The sequence below is a fragment of the Sinocyclocheilus rhinocerous genome, unplaced genomic scaffold (genome assembly GCF_001515625.1).
Source record: "Sinocyclocheilus rhinocerous isolate Xijiao unplaced genomic scaffold, SAMN03320098_v1.1 scaffold836, whole genome shotgun sequence".
Taxonomy (NCBI): domain Eukaryota; kingdom Metazoa; phylum Chordata; class Actinopteri; order Cypriniformes; family Cyprinidae; genus Sinocyclocheilus; species Sinocyclocheilus rhinocerous.
In genome coordinates this window covers 379,046-396,320 of record NW_015648109.1, presented here as the reverse complement: position 1 = coordinate 396,320, position 17,275 = coordinate 379,046, and the positions used below count along the sequence as shown (strand labels likewise).

Sequence of the window (17,275 nt, the reverse complement as noted above, 5' to 3'; positions counted from 1 at the left end):
AGTCTTTACTTGCAGATTAGAACTCACTTAAATAGTTATTTAGTATAATTTTGCAAGAAAAAGTTTTAGAATTTTTGTCATTTGTGACCCTGGAGCACAAAAGCAGTCTTAAGTCGCTGGGGTATATTTGTAGCAATAGCCAAAAACACATTGTATGGGTCAAAATTATCGATTTTTTCTTTTATGCCAAAAATCATTAGGATATTAATTAAAGATCATGTTCCATGAAGATATTTTGTAAATTTCCCACCGTAAATATATCAAAACTTAATTTTTGATTAGTAATATGCATTGCTAAGAACTTCATTTGGACAACTTTAAAGATGATTTTCTCAATATTTAGATTTTTTTGCACCCTCAGATTCCAGATTTTCAAATAGTTATAGAATAGAAAGCTTAGAATAGAAAGCTTATTTATTAAGCTTTCAGATGATATATTAATCTCAATTTCAAAAAATTGTGGTTTTGTGGTCCAGGGTCACATATGTTTAAGTTAAAGCACTAAAATTACTAAAAATATAATAAAAATAAAGCTACATAGAAATATAAAAAACTAAATAAATAAAATACTAGACAAAAATCCACTTAAACTTAATTTTAAAAGTTTAAAAAGCCTTTACAACTAACTGAAATAAAATAAGTTTACGTTGAAGCACTAAAATCACTAAAAATTAAATAAAAATAAATTAAAGCTAAATAGAAATAAAAACATTAATAAAAAATTATTTAAAATTAATATAAATATGCCACCTGATTAAAATATGAAAATATGTAACAAAAGGTTTAGTTATCATCATATTGCTCATACTCTCAAAACTTTAATATTATCACTATAAAAATATTTTTAGATAATACGATTTAAACCGTTTTCAAGAGTTCAATCGAGTCTACCGTCATTGCTCTTTCACAGTGTTGTTATCGTTAACTAAATCTACAACTATTACAAATAATTTTCGGTAATTGAAATAAAGCCGAAATAAAATTAATTACAAATATTAGATTTAAAATATCATAAACTTAAAAATCAGAAAAGCTGTTTGGCAACTAACTGAACTAAAATAAGTTGAAGTTGAAGCATTAAAATTACTAAAACTGAAATAAAAATACATTCATTATATATATATATATATAAATATATATATATATATATATACATACACACACACAGTATATATGTATGTTACAAACAAATAAAAACATGCCACCTGATTGTAATATGAAAAGTTGTGATAAAAGGTTTAGTTAATGATTCTGAGAGGAGTTTTTGAAGTCAAATTGACTCTCAAAACCCCTAAGTATCAAACTGCTGGCTGAATGCTGATCTTTAACTTTCTGAGCACTTCTTTTCATCTAATTAAGATTTAAACCAGTGTGAAATGGCAGAGACGTGCTGTTGGTGTTGAATACTGCTCTTTGGTCCGTCTGTATTACTGTGGGTGTCTGTCTGTGCTTCCGTGTACGGTGATGTCATGATGTGAGACTGTCATGGCAACAAAATAAACCTCGCAGCGCAAACGGTCAGCCTGTGAAACACACGTACACAGACACAAGCTCACGACTGCTCGGCGCGATTAGTCCATTCTGAGAGAAGACACAGACAGCAGGAATCCTTCTTCTCAGTCTACTGTCTCCTTTGCTGCAGTAATATCTCCATTTTCAGGTTCAGGCAGATGAGCAAACGTGGATAAAAAGGAGACTAGCAAATTAAAAGATTCGCACAAAACAGTAAAGACCACTACAGACCAATACAGACCTCTGTAGACCAGCACAGACCAGTTAAAGCACACATCAGTGTGGTTTATAGATCACTACAAACCAATGAAGACCTCTGTAGACCAGAACAGTCTAGTAAAAAAAACTATATAAACCAACACAGATCAAAGACCACTGCAAACTACTAAAAAAAGCCACTCCTTTTTATTTTATATTTATTTTTTAATTAATATAAAGACATATATATTACAATGTAATATTATATTATATTTCTCTAATTGATTATTAAAATAATTAATATTTTGGGGGTAAAATACAACTTTGATCAACAAAACACTAAATTAAAATGACTTTAATTGTGCTTTATATATATATATATATATATATGTTCTAAGTGAATGAATGAATGAAAAACTTAAAAAGAAAGATCTCTGCAGACCAGCAAATTTAGCCAGTGAACCAAACCATGAAGGCCGCTACACAGACCAGACAGTAAAGAGCAAGAAACATCACTGCAGCTGAGGAAGACTTGGATAAGTCTCTGTTTTTGTTGTCACACAGCAGCTCTTCCCACAGATGAAGCTACTTAAGCACAATTACATCACTGCTGAGTCAATGATGGTTCCTATTAAACATGAGCGAATCAGTGAATCACTGCATGAGCAGAAACAAAAGAGAAAGTTTAGCAGCTCCAGCCCGTCTCTCAGTTTACTGTAAACAACTCATTTACTGTGAAGTGCTCACTGCACCAGACACGTACAGATTTACATAGATTTCCAAAGTCCATCACACAGCTTCTTATGAAAGATGCTACTTCAAAAGGTGTGGACTTCACACTCATCCAGATTTCAGTGAGTTCAGAATGACACAACTTGAGAAGGGAAAAGAGTGAAGAAACCTCCTAGGAATGGGAACGGGAGTTGGATCTGTGTTTTTTCTGGAAGGGTGGAACGAAGGAGCGGATGGAAGGGGAAAAGCGGCGATCCTGCGCACAGCAGCTGTGAACTTGAGAGACGCGGCGCGCTGCCAGCTAAATATCCTGCGCTAATGGTGCGGCTGCCATTAGGCTACGACAGGCTTTTAAATTTAATTGCTTTTAACCAGACACCCTTTCATTTCCACAACAAAGAAAAAGTTACCATCTATCTTGGTCTTAGAGACGCTTAAATATGAAGGATTACTGGGCGGCCGTGGCGGCGCAAAGAGAGAAAGGAAGTGAGGTCAATGATTTAAAACTCTACAAGCCTTAAAGCTCTTAAGACGCCGCGTCTGTGCTCGTCTCTGTGGCCTACGGCGACTGTCTCTGGAGATTTCAGTCTGATCGGCAGCTCAGAAACCCAAGACTCACTAACTTTATCCTTCTTTTTGTATTCCTTTTTAGACAGAAAAGACAGAGAAGCTCCAGAATGTTTGCAAAACATCAGCTGCTTTGTGTTATTAGATTTATTTAGATTCATTTTAAAATCATTTTTACTTCATTTGAATCAACCTTTCTGTCTGTATCTTAAAATAACCCCTTCAGAAACACTTTTTCCACATAATTTTCTTCCATTTAGGAAACAGTCAAATAGAAAATAACTTTTATAGGCAGAGAAAACAGCATGGATTTAAGTTTTAAAACTGTATAAAAAACAACAATGCAAAAAACAAAAAAAACAGCTGTGTTCATAAACATTCATAAATAAAATTTACTGCTGCATTAGCATGACTTCTTGCAATCTTAAAGCAATACGGGGAGACCCAAACTCTTAGTAAGATTTCAAGTCAAAACTCCAGTTGCACAAATGCTTGTTTCAATCTCATCATTTGAATATCACCATATCTGGCCCTTCTGTCATTCAGTGTGTGTTCAATGAGCCGTATCTTTTCCATTGACAATAATGGAGGAAAAACCAATAGCTTTTTTTAGCCAAGACTTTGTGCTTTGTGTCTACAGAAATTGACTTCCAGAAATAAACAGCCTATTCACTGGAGAAAACCATGCAACAACAAGCCCCCTAATGAAGAGCCCTGTAAATGTGACCTATAGTAATACTATTATTGCCAATTTTACAACAGTTGCCAGATGAAAGAGTTTGGTCTTAAACTTTATGCCCACCCCCACAAAAAGAGTTCAAAGTATCAGATCTTTCTGCACATACATCTGCAGCCTATGTGAATGGATAACACATGCTGGAGCTCGAGCGCCACAGAAACCAGAGTAAAGAACACAGTGTTCTCGACGCCACAAGTCTACCTGCACAAACTCTTCATGCATCTGCTGGTACACAAGCTGCGTGCATGTGTTAAATGGAGTGCAGACATAAACTTATGCAGCTATTTTGACCTTTCTCTGCTTGAGATGTGTTTTCTCCACTTAGAGAAAGCTAAGGTTTTTACAGACTGAGATGAAGACAACACCATATAAAAAAAAACAGCTGTGTTCATAAACATTCATAAATAAAATTTACTGCTGCATTAGCATGACTTCTTGCAATCTTAAAGCAATACGGGGAGACCCAAACTCTTAGTAAGATTTCAAGTCAAAACTCCAGTTGCACAAATGCTTGTTTCAATCTCATCATTTGAATATCACCATATCTGGCCCTTCTGTCATTCAGTGTGTGTTCAATGAGCCGTATCTTTTCCATTGACAATAATGGAGGAAAAACCAATAGCTTTTTTTAGCCAAGACTTTGTGCTTTGTGTCTACAGAAATTGACTTCCAGAAATAAACAGCCTATTCACTGGAGAAAACCATGCAACAACAAGCCCCCTAATGAAGAGCCCTGTAAATGTGACCTATAGTAATACTATTATTGCCAATTTTACAACAGTTGCCAGATGAAAGAGTTTGGTCTTAAACTTTATGCCCACCCCCACAAAAAGAGTTCAAAGTATCACATCTTTCTGCACATACATCTGCAGCCTATGTGAATGGATAACACATGCTGGAGCTCGAGCGCCACAGAAACCAGAGTAAAGAACACAGTGTTCTCGACGCCACAAGTCTACCTGCACAAACTCTTCATGCATCTGCTGGTACACAAGCTGCGTGCATGTGTTAAATCCAGTGCAGACATAAACTTATGCAGCTATTTTGACCTTTCACTGCTTGAGATGTGTTTTCTCCACTTAGAGAAAGCTAAAGTTTTTACAGACTGAGATGAAGACAACACCATATGAGTTCAGTTGGGCAATGAGCTATAGTAAGAAGAATTGACTATTTTGGTATATTTTGCAGGTCAAAAATGTCTAGGTGGTATAACTGTAGCCTATATAAAAATTAGGGAGAAAAGTCTCAAGAAAAGGCTGACATTTTGGGAAAACACAAGCACCACAGCAGTTGTTTTACAACAAAAAAAAAGTTTTTAGAATGTAAAATGATTTAAAATAATAACATTTGATAAACCTTTGGTCGCCAGTGTAGCGCGTTACCCATATGCAGGAAGCCATTGTCATGCGACAAAACAAAATAGATGGTTTTCATGTCACATAATCTTCAACATGACTAAAATATCATAATACTGAGGCAAATTTTTACTGGATGGTTACACCAGTTGACATTTAGAGTCAATGCATCTGAATGTTTGTATAATACAAAATATATTGTGTTTAATTTCAAAAACCTATTACAAACAACATACAAAGCCTACATATCTAAGATCTTGGCACTTGTGTTTTAGACCAGACTTTTCCTCTTTTCCCCCCATCCCTGACATCCTCAGTTATGATTGATTGACACATAAACAGTGGCAGTCTGAAGTATTACACCAGCCATCAGCTAACATTCTTCACCCGTCACCTCAATCAGTTCACAACAAACACCCGCATCATCACCCACAAACCCGCCCGGGGCTTTTCCGCGAGCGGCGGACTTACAGAGCGTGCGTGTCGGTCGGTAGGTCGGACGCCGCTGGGGCCTGATCCAGTCCGATGTTGGAACAATTAACCACGCACAAATTTTGCGGTCCCACCGCCGAGCACGAGCAGTTACCCGGACACGGGCTGCACGCTCTCCCGTCTGCCGTGACGCCCGAGCGCGCCTCGAGGCAGCAGAGCGCAAAGAGCAGACTGGAAAATAATCCAAACTTTGGGAGACAGACGCCATGTTTTCGCTTAAACACAATCTGTCCATTTCTACAAGGCATAGCTCACTCGCATCTCATCGCCCCTTCTGTTGGTGAAGTTTTCCTCGGGACGCGGGGAGGAAAGTTCACTCTTTTCCCAGTTTTTCCATAAGAGAAACGGCGCAGAAAGCAAGAATGCGTCGGAAATCGCGTTTTCCCCCAAGTTCGATGACGCCCCCCCTCTATTCCTCCGTTAACGGAACTAGATTCACTTCTTCTCCAGAGGAGGGGAGAAAAAACTCTGGATTCTGCTCTGCCAGAAGTTCCTGAAGAACTTCCTCTCGTTCTCCCATCCTGCAGCGCCGCTGCTCTCCACTGGATGAGGCTTCGTCTTACAAAACACAAGCTACTGGTTATTACAACCCAATATATTGCCATAACTTGTTGTTTTAGACTTTATTTATTATTACACTGTCATATGCAGTGACCACACAATTTGCCGTTAGGAACACCTAAATGCATTGGATGGTAATGATATAAAGGCAAGTGGCATGATCAAGACACATCATCCAAATATTGTTCACCAGGTGCTGAACTGTACAACTGTAACATGAAAATCTGATAATTTATTAAAAAAGGTATTGCAGTTGTTTTCTTTTTTCCCCTTTCTAGTGTTGGAATATTTGAGCAATATTATTTTGAATTGGTGATGTCTTCAACAGCACTGTTCATTAGTCTTATGTAATATTTCATTCTTTGCAATAAAGGCAGTTCTTTATTGACATCATCATCCAGGAAGTGACATCACTTTTGGTGAGAAAACAACATTGTTTTATAATCATTTTATATTTACAAAATGTAATTTTAGAGCTGCCAAAGTTAGTGTACACCAGATTTGGTTATTAATTGTTTTTTTTTACTCTCACATTCACTAAATTTAATATTTTGTTTGGCTTCCTAAAGACTGGTTAGAAATCAAGACGTTAATTCCAGTTATTTCATATATTTTTTTTATTTTAATTATAATTGCCAACTGAATTATAACGTGCCAATCTCACACACTGTCAACTTCATTAAAAGTAAATATTTTCCAGATAATATTTTAACAGTTTGTTTTAGTATAATGACACTGTAAAAGCCAATTATTCAATTTCGGAAACTATTCTTTGATTTAGTTCTCTTAAATTAATATTTTAAGACATTTCAACACATTTAAAATTTTCCTTACACAGTATAATTGTGGATTTCACACATAAAGATATACAACTGCCTTTATATTTTAGCATCAAAAGTTTGAAAACACTGATTAAATTACAGAAATCAGTATGATAATATCAACATTTCAAAAGATTGTTAAAAAAATAGCAAAACGAAAATGACGTCCTCTTTGAACAATGCTAACTTTATCTACATATTTCCATTCTGTTCATTTTCTTGCTGCTGTTTAAATAATCAAGTCATAATTAATCAAGTTTAAGAATCTGAGCTTGACCAGAGCATTTATGAGAGTCTGATATTCCCTTTTCAACACAAGCATATTCATTTTTTAAAGAAGGTTCAGAAGGTAGAAATGTTCCTGAAATAACTCTGCAGACATGAATAAACCATAAGCTTTATTTCTTATCTTTTCCTCAGAGAAATCTACCAAATATGGCTAATTCATCATTCATGCACATTGTTTTGCACTGACCAGAACAAATTTGATCTCTGGCAGAATGTGGATGAATTATTCAGGTCTTGATGGGGTGTGCTGTGTTTAAACTCTAGGGGGAGCCGTAGAAGAAGATCATCTGTATTAGTCCTGTGTGGACTGGAACAGAACCCAGGATGCAATTAAATATCCAAGTCTTTTCACTCCCTTAAATCACTGAACTGTGTGTGTACAGAACAGAATTGAGCACTAAAAGGTGAACTGACAACTGAATTTAGCTGCAGTGTGTACGCGGCCATAGTCACGTCCGTATCTGCTTGTTACAGCCTCAACTGGTGTCAAATCTGTGCTTTCTACATCAAACTGGAAGAAAGAAAGTCATCTGAGGACATGAGAGGGAGTAAATCTCAACTAAGAAAAGTCTTACCACCCAACTTGTCTGTCCTCACAGAGGTTTTGTCCCCCAGCATACACTGCATTTCAGGAGTGAACGTGCCCATTAGTGCCAGCTGCGAGTCAGTCATCCCAGTGGATGTCATTAAAACACCACAGACGTCTGTGATCCACCCTCAAGATAAAAGAACAAGACAAACCGAGAGACAGAGTTATCGTGGCTCTGTTGCTCAGAAAAAAAGAGGTGTGATGAAAGGAGGAAGAGAAAATGGGAGAAGTGATAGGAGAAAAAAGAGCTGAGGAGAAGAACACAGTGAGAGACGGCAACTCACTGTAACTAAAGTTTTGATCATTTCAGACAAACACACAGAAGCGTCACACACACACTCAGGTTTAGTTGATCCAGACTTACCTGTGCTGTTATTTTGAGAGTTCGCTGCGTTTGCTGACAAATTGTCAATGTAGAAAACGACTAGTTTGTGAATCACATGTGGCCACAATGTGAGGTGTGCATGGTTGCTAAGGTACTGAGTGGTTGCTGGGATGTTCCAGGTAGTTGTTAGGGTGTTGCGGATATTGTTAGGGCATTGCTAAGGTGTTGTGGGTAGTTGCTAGGATGTTGCTATGTGGTTACTAGGGTGTTCTGGGGAGTTGCTAGGGCATTGCTAAGGTTTTCATTTGTAGCACTTTTCTATGTGGTTGCTAGGGTGTTCTGGGTAGTTGTCAGGGCATTGCTAAGGTTTTCAGGGTAGTTGCTAGACTATGTTATTGCTAAGGTGTTGTGGGTAGTTGCCAGGACGTTGCTATGTGCTTACTAGGGTGTACTGGGGAGTTGCTAGGATATTTTATAGGTGTTGGGAAATTTTGGGTAGTTTCTAGGGTGTTGGACTAAGGTGTTCTAAGTGATTTGTAGCACTTTTCTATGTGGTTGCTAGGGTGTTCTGGGTAGTTGCTAGGGCATTGCTAAGGTTTTCAGGGTAGTTGCTAGGCTATGTTATTGCTAAGGTGTTGTGGGTAGTTGCTAGGACGTTGCTATGTGGTTACTAGGATGTTCTGGGGAGTTGCTAGGATATTGCTAGGTGTTAGGAAATTCTGTGTAGATTCTAGGGTGTTGGGCTAAGGTGCTCAAAGTGATTTGTAGCACTTTTCTATGTGGTTGCTAGGGTGTTCTGGGTAGTTGCTAGGGCATTGCTAAGGTTTTCAGGGTAGTTGCTAGGCTATGTTATTGCTAAGGTGTTGTGGGTAGTTGCTAGGACGTTGCTATGTGGTTACTAGGGTGTTCTGGAGAGTTGCTAGGATATTACTAGGTGTTGAGAAATTCTGGGTAGATTCTAGGGTGTTGGGCTAAGGTGCTCAAAGTGATTTGTAGCACTTTTCTATGTGGTTGCTAGGGTGTTTTGGGTAGTTGCTAGAGCATTGCTAAGGTGTTCTGGTAGTTGCTAGGGTGTTGTTAGGGTGTTCTAAATGATTTGTAGCACATTTCTATGTGGTTGCTAGGGTGTTGCTAAGGTTTTCTAAATATTGCCATTTTAAAAGTCCCTATGATATTCAAGGGTTTACATGAATGAGTGTAATATGTAAATCAGTGTCCGTCCTTTAGTGTTTTTTGACTGTTCTTTTATCTGCCGGATGAAAACCAAAACACAATAACACACACACACACACAGATCTCCTTAACAAGCTGCATGACTGATAAGCAATGTGAGGAATAAAGAAAGCGCTGCTCGACTTTCTCCATGGGAATGTCACACATGTGTCTTACAGTTGTTTTTCACAGGCGCTTCATTCACCCTGATCCTGAGCTGCTCTGCAGATTACTTTGTCTCATCATCCTGGAATAAAGGCAAAAATACAGAGATTTCAAGCCCAACCTGAGGAGTTCATGATGGGACGCAGGATGTTTCCATTCATCCGTCCGTCTCTTCTCACACCTGCTTTGTTTATCAAGTTAACCTTTCTTTATTACATTGCTCTGTTTATTTTGAGCCGTGTGCTCTGCCAGTCTCCACGTCAGCGGCAGGTGAATGTTGAGGTAGTTTGGGATTTGTGTTTATATGGATATTTCTGTTGTGTACTCGTTTGTACTTACATGTGTCTTTGAGGAGCTGAATGGCCTGAAAGTTTTTACTTAATTCCAGCTGGCCACACAAATCAACATTACAAAGATTTCCATTTCAAATAAACGCTGTTCTTTTAAACATCCTATTCATCAAAGATATATCACGGTTTTCACCAAAATATTCGGCAGCACAACTGTTTTCAACATTGATAATAATCAGAAATGTTTCTTGAGCAGCAAATCATCATATCAGAATGATTTCTGAAGGATCATGTGACACTGAAGACTGGAGTAATGATGCTGAAAATACAGCTTTGATCACATGAATAAATTACATTTTACAATATATTTACATAGAAACCAGTTATTTTAAATTGTAATAATATTTCACAATATTACTGTTTTTACTGTATTTTTGATTAAATAAATGCAGCCTTGGTGAGCAGAAGAGACTCAAAAAATCTTACCGACCAAACTTTTGAACAATAATGTCCCTGTTATGGAGAAATAAAACAGCCTATTAAACCACTGTTTCTCAAATATAAGTACAGAAAAATCCCATTATATAATCATAACTGTATATGTGTATTTTCAGTACTACATCTTTTAGATGAAGTGGGATGTACACACAATAATTATGTGAAATGAGTTAAACAGTTTTTACACTTTCAGAAAAAAGGTACAAAAGCTGTCACTGCGGCGGTACCCTTTCAAAAAAGAACTAATATGTACCATCTAGGTAATAATATGTACACTTTAGATACTAAAATGCACACTATAGTGGTAAATAAGGTACAATGGTGTACCTTTCAAAACTTTTGTGCCTTTTTTTCTGAGAGTGGTGTATTATATTAACCACCTGATGAAATGTTTTGATGAAAAAATGTCCATTATGTATTTTAAAGATTCAATCTTTCAGTTCAGTCATAAGAGTTTTGTATTTCACAAGTAGCACAGCCATGATCAAATGCATCTATCGTTCAGCATTTTTAACCAACCATTTTTAACCAACAACCTAGAAATAAAAAACAGTTTAAATTCAAAGGCATCAAAACATACAGCTGAAGCAAAAAAGAAAAAAAAAAAAATCCAAATTATTGACTTATCTTTTTTCTCAAAAGTGAGGCAGACTCTACTGAGCATGTGCTGAGTAGCTACTAACTCTAGCTTGACTATGATTGAAGAAATTGCTGTCTGTGATTGCCGTATGATTCATATACCACGGCATTTACATGTTAGTCAAAGGTATACACTGCAATCATGAAGAATTTCCACCAATGGTGAGGCCGTGTAATCTGTCATTATGTGTCTGTAGTGAAGGGGAGCCATCAGACCCTCTTAAACCCTAAACATCAGTCTGTTTATTTCTGCCAGGATTGTATGAGAAGATCATTTGCATCAGTGCTCATCTTTATAATTCCCTGATTTGGGATCATCGGCTTGAACCCGTCACTGACCTCGGTAAAGTCACATAAGAGTTGCAGAGGAGTGGGTTATGATAATCAGACAAGCCAGAGGAGAGAAAATTATCTGCGATGTATGTGAGAGCTGCAGTGGCCTCATATTTTCACCAGAAGAAATTTCACATCAAATTGGCAGCTCTTGCTGTTCTTTTTGAAAGCACTGGTCTGTATTGAAAGCACTGGCTTTCATTTGAAATTTCAAAACTTTGAGTTCGGAGCAGAGACCTCATATTAGATCTGACAGAATGCTTCGAAATGGAAATGTCACACTTCGTTATTTCTGCACTCAGGCGCCTAAATTACTGCTCGCCAAGCTCTAAATGTGATTAAAATGGCACTGGTGAGTGAATAAGGCAGTTACTTGCTATTAGACTGGAAAAAAAATTATCAGAAACTGTAACAATGGATTGATTTGTTTTTTTATCTGGTGTAAAGTGCATTAGGATGATCTCTGAGATCAGTGGCTGTCATGAAACAACTTTTACATCACTGAAAAATTGACTATCATAAAGTTTATAATACCTACTACACACACAAAGAAATAGGTTCTTCAGCGGTTCTTTGGGTGGATGAGATGCTAGCATCACTGCCATACAAAGAACCCATTGTAAGCCCCTGTATAGTTCTTTAAAGGTTCTCTAACTCACTCTAGTCTCTTAGTTTAGTTGGGGAAAGGACTAAAAAATGACATTAAAATACAGTGTATTTCTTGAAGATAACGTGGTGCTCAACCTTTTTGCCCCCAAGGCCCTCTATAAGGAAATATTCCAGGGTCCCCACGCGAGACGTTTTGACCTCAGAAAAGCATAACAGTGATTCAAAACAGCTTTTGTCATTATAGTAAAATCCCATATCAAACATATGAGAGTGGAGTGATATATCTAAAATCTGAGGAGGAGAATGGGGTTACTCTGATGGTTCTACATAGCAACATTTAACATAGGTGTGGTGTAGTGCCTTTAAAAATAGGTGCTATATAGCACTTAAAGTGGTTCCCCTATGATTACAAGCCAATGAACCATGCACTTTTAGTGCTGTTTAGCACCATCTTTGTTTAGAGTGTATAGTGTTATTTTGGTATAGATATATTATTATTATAATTTCTGTTAATATTTTAAATTAGATTTGATTTTTATGTGTTCTGTTTTTATTCCCATTTTAGCAATTAATTTAACGTTTTAGTTGAAAGCACTGGTCTGTATTGAAAGCACTGGCTTTCATTTGAAATTTCAAAACTTTGAGTTCGGAGCAGAGACCTCATATTAGATCTGACAGAATGCTTCGAAATGGAAATGTCACACTTCGTTATTTCTGCACTCAGGCGCCTAAATTACTGCTCGCCAAGCTCTAAATGTGATTAAAATGGCACTGGTGAGTGAATAAGGCAGTTACTTGCTATTAGACTGGAAAAAAAATTATCAGAAACTGTAACAATGGATGTTCCCCTATGATTACAAGCCAATGAACCATGCACTTTTAGTGCTGTTTAGCACCATCTTTGTTTAGAGTGTATAGTGTTATTTTGGTATAGATATATTATTATTATAATTTCTGTTAATATTTTAAATTAGATTTGATTTTTATGTGTTCTGTTTTTATTCCCATTTTAGCAATTAATTTAACGTTTTAGTAATTTTGCTGTGTTTTTGTCATTTTTATTAGCTTTTGTTTTATGAAATATGTCTATGTAGTTTTAATTAAGTTTCATTTGGTTAATGTTAGTACTTCAACTTTAAAGAAAAATGAGGAAAAATTGCCTTGGCAACTAGCTCAAATAAAATAAGTTTAAGTTTTTATTTCAGTTACTGTTTATTTTATTTCAAGCAAAGGCATTTTTATGGTTTTAGTTTTAGATTCAATTAGATAAATAAATACAGAGTATTTAATAATTTATTTTATTTAATAAAAAGTAAAGTAATACAATAACAAAATAATATAAATAATTTTATATAATATATAAAAATAATAATATATAATAATTTATATTACATTATATATTTGTGACAGGTCCCATTCTGACTGTATACAATACAACTGATGAATGGATGGATGAATGAATAAACAAACAAAGAAACAAAGAAATATAATGCATTTAATAATTAATTTGATCTAATATAAAGTAAATTTGATTAACTCAGCATGAAAAGAGCTTTCCTGGAGCATTTCAGTCCTTTGTAGTGCAACTGAAGCAAACAATCAGCTATGGGTGGCAAGGCAGTGTCAAAAGATCTCCGGGATAAAGTTGTGGACAGACACAAGTCAGGAGATGGATACAAAAACATTTCAAAGGCTTCATCAATGCCTAGAAGCACAGTGAAGTCTATTATTAAGAAGCGGAAGGCATGCCTGGATCCAAACTAAATACAGCTGGATAAAACAAAAACTCTCAGTCCTCATTTCAGGCCGCAAAGCAACAAAATGTGATTATTTTAAAGGGGGATGATACTTTTCTATACCCACTGTATTTGCGCTTGAGAACATTACAGCAGTGGCTTTCAAAGGATAAATGTGTTGAGATCAAACCTCAAAGTGGTGATATAAAATGTAATTTCAATGCTTAAATTGAGGTGAAACCATACAACATTGGTAGGAAGAATACGAGTTTGATTATATTCTATCTGTTGTATAAGATCTGGGTCTTTTGCTGCCAGCAGAAACAGCAAATGCCATTAAAATGCAGTCTGGAAATGATAATAAACTGTATTGAATCTTTGTCCAAACGCAGGTAAACTGTATTAATCCCCTATAACAGCATAATGTAAATAAATCACCTTAGTGACAGCAACAAAGCACACAATCCAATGACACAGACATCTTATGAATCATAGTTATGACTCCCAAAACTTGAATATTGTACTCACAGCCATGCACGTGTCAGCAAGCGTTATAATTAATACTTTAATATCATGGTAATGTTGCAGAAATGTTATTCTAATTTTCTGAAAGTCTTTTGACAATGTTTTTGCACTGAATTTAATTGGGACAGTGATATAAGCTCACTTAAGGCTGTTCTTATGTCTGCAGCTGGGGAAATTTTCCATGCTAACTGCAATAAGTGAATTAGACTGGCGGAGAAGCAGAGAGAGATCAACACTAATTTTGTGGAAGATACCACCACCTGTCTCAATATACACTCACAAACTCAATATATGTCTGTAGATAGTATTATGTTCTTCATAAAGGTCACTGCTTAACATGATTTACAGCAGCAGAAACACCTGCGATCCCCACAGAGCTCCCCGTTAACCCTTTACCTGCCGTCTTCTGCCACGAGCTTCTCTCTCGGGGTTTCAGAAAATAACTTAATCACTTACACTTTTATGATGTAGAATGTTTTAGAATGTATTGTATTGAATATAACAGCCTTGCAAACATGAAGAAAAGAACCCGACACAAGTAATATTAGAGTCAGTATTGCTTTCGGCCAGTAGGGGAGGCTATCAGCAGTTAAAAAGGGGTTGAAGGGTATTTGTGATGTTTCTACTACTGTATAGGCCTATATATATATTGTCACCAACTAAGTTTGGAGGGAACAAAATTAGAAGGAAAATCTGAATACTGAATATATATTGCATTATTATGCATTTTGTATTATTCAGCGTGACATCAGTTTAGAGATTTGTAGCCTAAAAATGCCCCGTGATCACTGAAGCAGACTGTCAGAACCGTCTAGGAAACACTGATGAATCAGAGAGCAGCTGAAGATTCGCAGGGATTCTAGTTAATCAATATCTGTAATTATCCCACTGTGTACTTGTTAAGTTCAAAACTGCCTCACGCATGAAAGAACTCGACTTCAATTGATCTGGGTGTGTTTGTGTGTGTTTTCTGGATCTTTGGGATTTTCTCAGCAGCAAACACCCCTACTGTCTTAACATGGACTGTGTGTTGACTGAGAAAAATGTATTATTATTTATTATTTTTTATTATTATCCACCAGGAGTACCACCAGAAATCATGTTAATGTTTAAAAGTTCAATTTAAATAAGATATTTTATATTTATTGTGATATTTTGTTTGAGTATAAATGTGTGTCCATGCATTTATGTGCTTGTCAAAGATATAGGCAAGTTTTGTGCACAAACTATGGCCTGTTAATGAATCACATATCTTCAGATATATATATGCTGTTTCATACATTCCCAAACATACTGCATCCACCTTCTTGCCATTGTTGTTTGCTCTTTGATGTACTAACAACAAAAGTTGAAAATATTTTACTCAGCTTTGGATGCACACTTCACAAATCTCTGACTGACTTTTTGCATACTACATAGAAGGGAAGTATGCATATTTTTTGTGAAATGCTGACCCCCAAAAATGTCAGCAATCTCCATCATACAAAATGACTGACAGACATAAAGTGTTTTGGATTGGTTTGAACAGCATGGGCTAGAGAGATATTTCTTACAAAAATGTCTTATTTCCGTGATATCTGTCAGGTATGAATATTTCATATTAGGTGCTTTAAAAAAAAATTCCCCAGTGATGCAGTTGATGAAAGACAGCATCTGTTTCCGAGCGATTAACACCTAGAACGGTGTGTTCTGTGTACCTTAACTCCACCCGCACCTCAAAGCTTTTGTTGTAGGCTATCTGTTCACTGCATACATTCTAAATCATAAACATCTTAAAGACATTTTCTAAACGTCTATTTGACGTCTGACATGTACGTTCTATAAACATATTGCAGAAGAGCAAACACTCTAAAAAATACATCTTCCAGATGTAAACACGCACATCAAATAGACATCTCTGAGATGTACGTGTGCTATCAGGGAATCTGCTATTGTCCATATTGGAGACGCGATGTTGCTGCCACTCTTGAGAGATGGACTTTCTTGAGAAAGACTTCCTGCATTTTGACATTAGGCTACTCTTTGCAATGAGAATCATGAGAACCATTGAGAGTAATGGAAATTACATCTCTAAAGTAAAAGTCTGAGCACATTACGGTATTTAACATTTGGCAAGAAAATGTGATTAATTGCCATGAAAATGACCAAATTAGCAGTTTCTGAACGCAAGAAATTTTGTGATTACAGTCTCAAGTTGGTGGTCTAACGTTTCACAAATTATGAAAATATAAATGTCTTTGTTGTTTCTCCTTAAATTACCCTATCCCTAAAAGAATTTCACAGAATAATAGTGTTCATTCTGTTTACTGATTACGAAAGGTTGCGTCATAAATGTTTTGCTTTATAAATTTGGGATAAATTAATTACCATTAACCCAATTCTACCATTACGCTCTGGCATCAACAACCTGACACTGAGGGGGCACGTTTTAAAAGCAGGTAACTACTTCCATTTGCTTCAGAAAGTGTAAAAATCATTATGATTCTTAAATAAATGCACGCTCGACTGTTACACCACGCTGTCAAAAAGGATTTCAAAAGTATCATAAAATGCTTCATACTCCCATTATACATGAGAACGGGTTGCATTATAAGTCTTCTCATGAGCTTAAATGAGGAACTGACAAAAATGTAAATGTTTACTCACATAAAATCTTCCGTTCAAACTACGTTTCACCCGCGAACTTTGTTTACATTCTGGAAAAGGTGAAGCGCTCAACGCCAAGGTGAAAAATGAGGATTTCAAACTGCGCTTAAATCTCATTGGCCCTCGTTGCAGGTGGAATTGGAATATGCAGAAACTATAATTATAATTATAACTAGAAAATATAATTGGCAGAATGCAGATATTTTTCAGTATTGTTTGGGTTAAAGAATTATTACTCTTGAGGTGTGAGGAAGCACGCGCACGGCTTGACTGCGACTAAATTCTCTCTCTTGAACAGAGACTAGTCAGGTTGACTTCACCTCTCCATCCGCGACTGCTCCTTCTCTCTCTCTCTCTCTCTCTCTCTCTCTCTCTCTCTCTCTCTCTCCAGGTTTAGCTGGGAGGTTTAGCTCCATCTCAAGCAGATGCCATCACCTGTCGCG

General features: G+C 36.5%; 1 protein-coding gene across 1 annotated transcript in view; it reads right to left on the bottom strand.

Annotated features, from left to right (window-relative positions):
* Positions 1-6,319, bottom strand: part of pkd1a (polycystic kidney disease 1a) — an 89,408-nt gene extending 83,089 nt beyond the window's left edge. The window contains exon 1 of the mRNA XM_016514111.1: positions 5,575-6,319. Within this exon, the coding sequence (XP_016369597.1) occupies positions 5,575-5,843 (269 nt within the window). The 5' untranslated portion in view covers positions 5,844-6,319. The remainder of the gene's footprint in view (positions 1-5,574) is intronic.
* Positions 6,320-17,275: the final 10,956 nt, after the last annotated feature.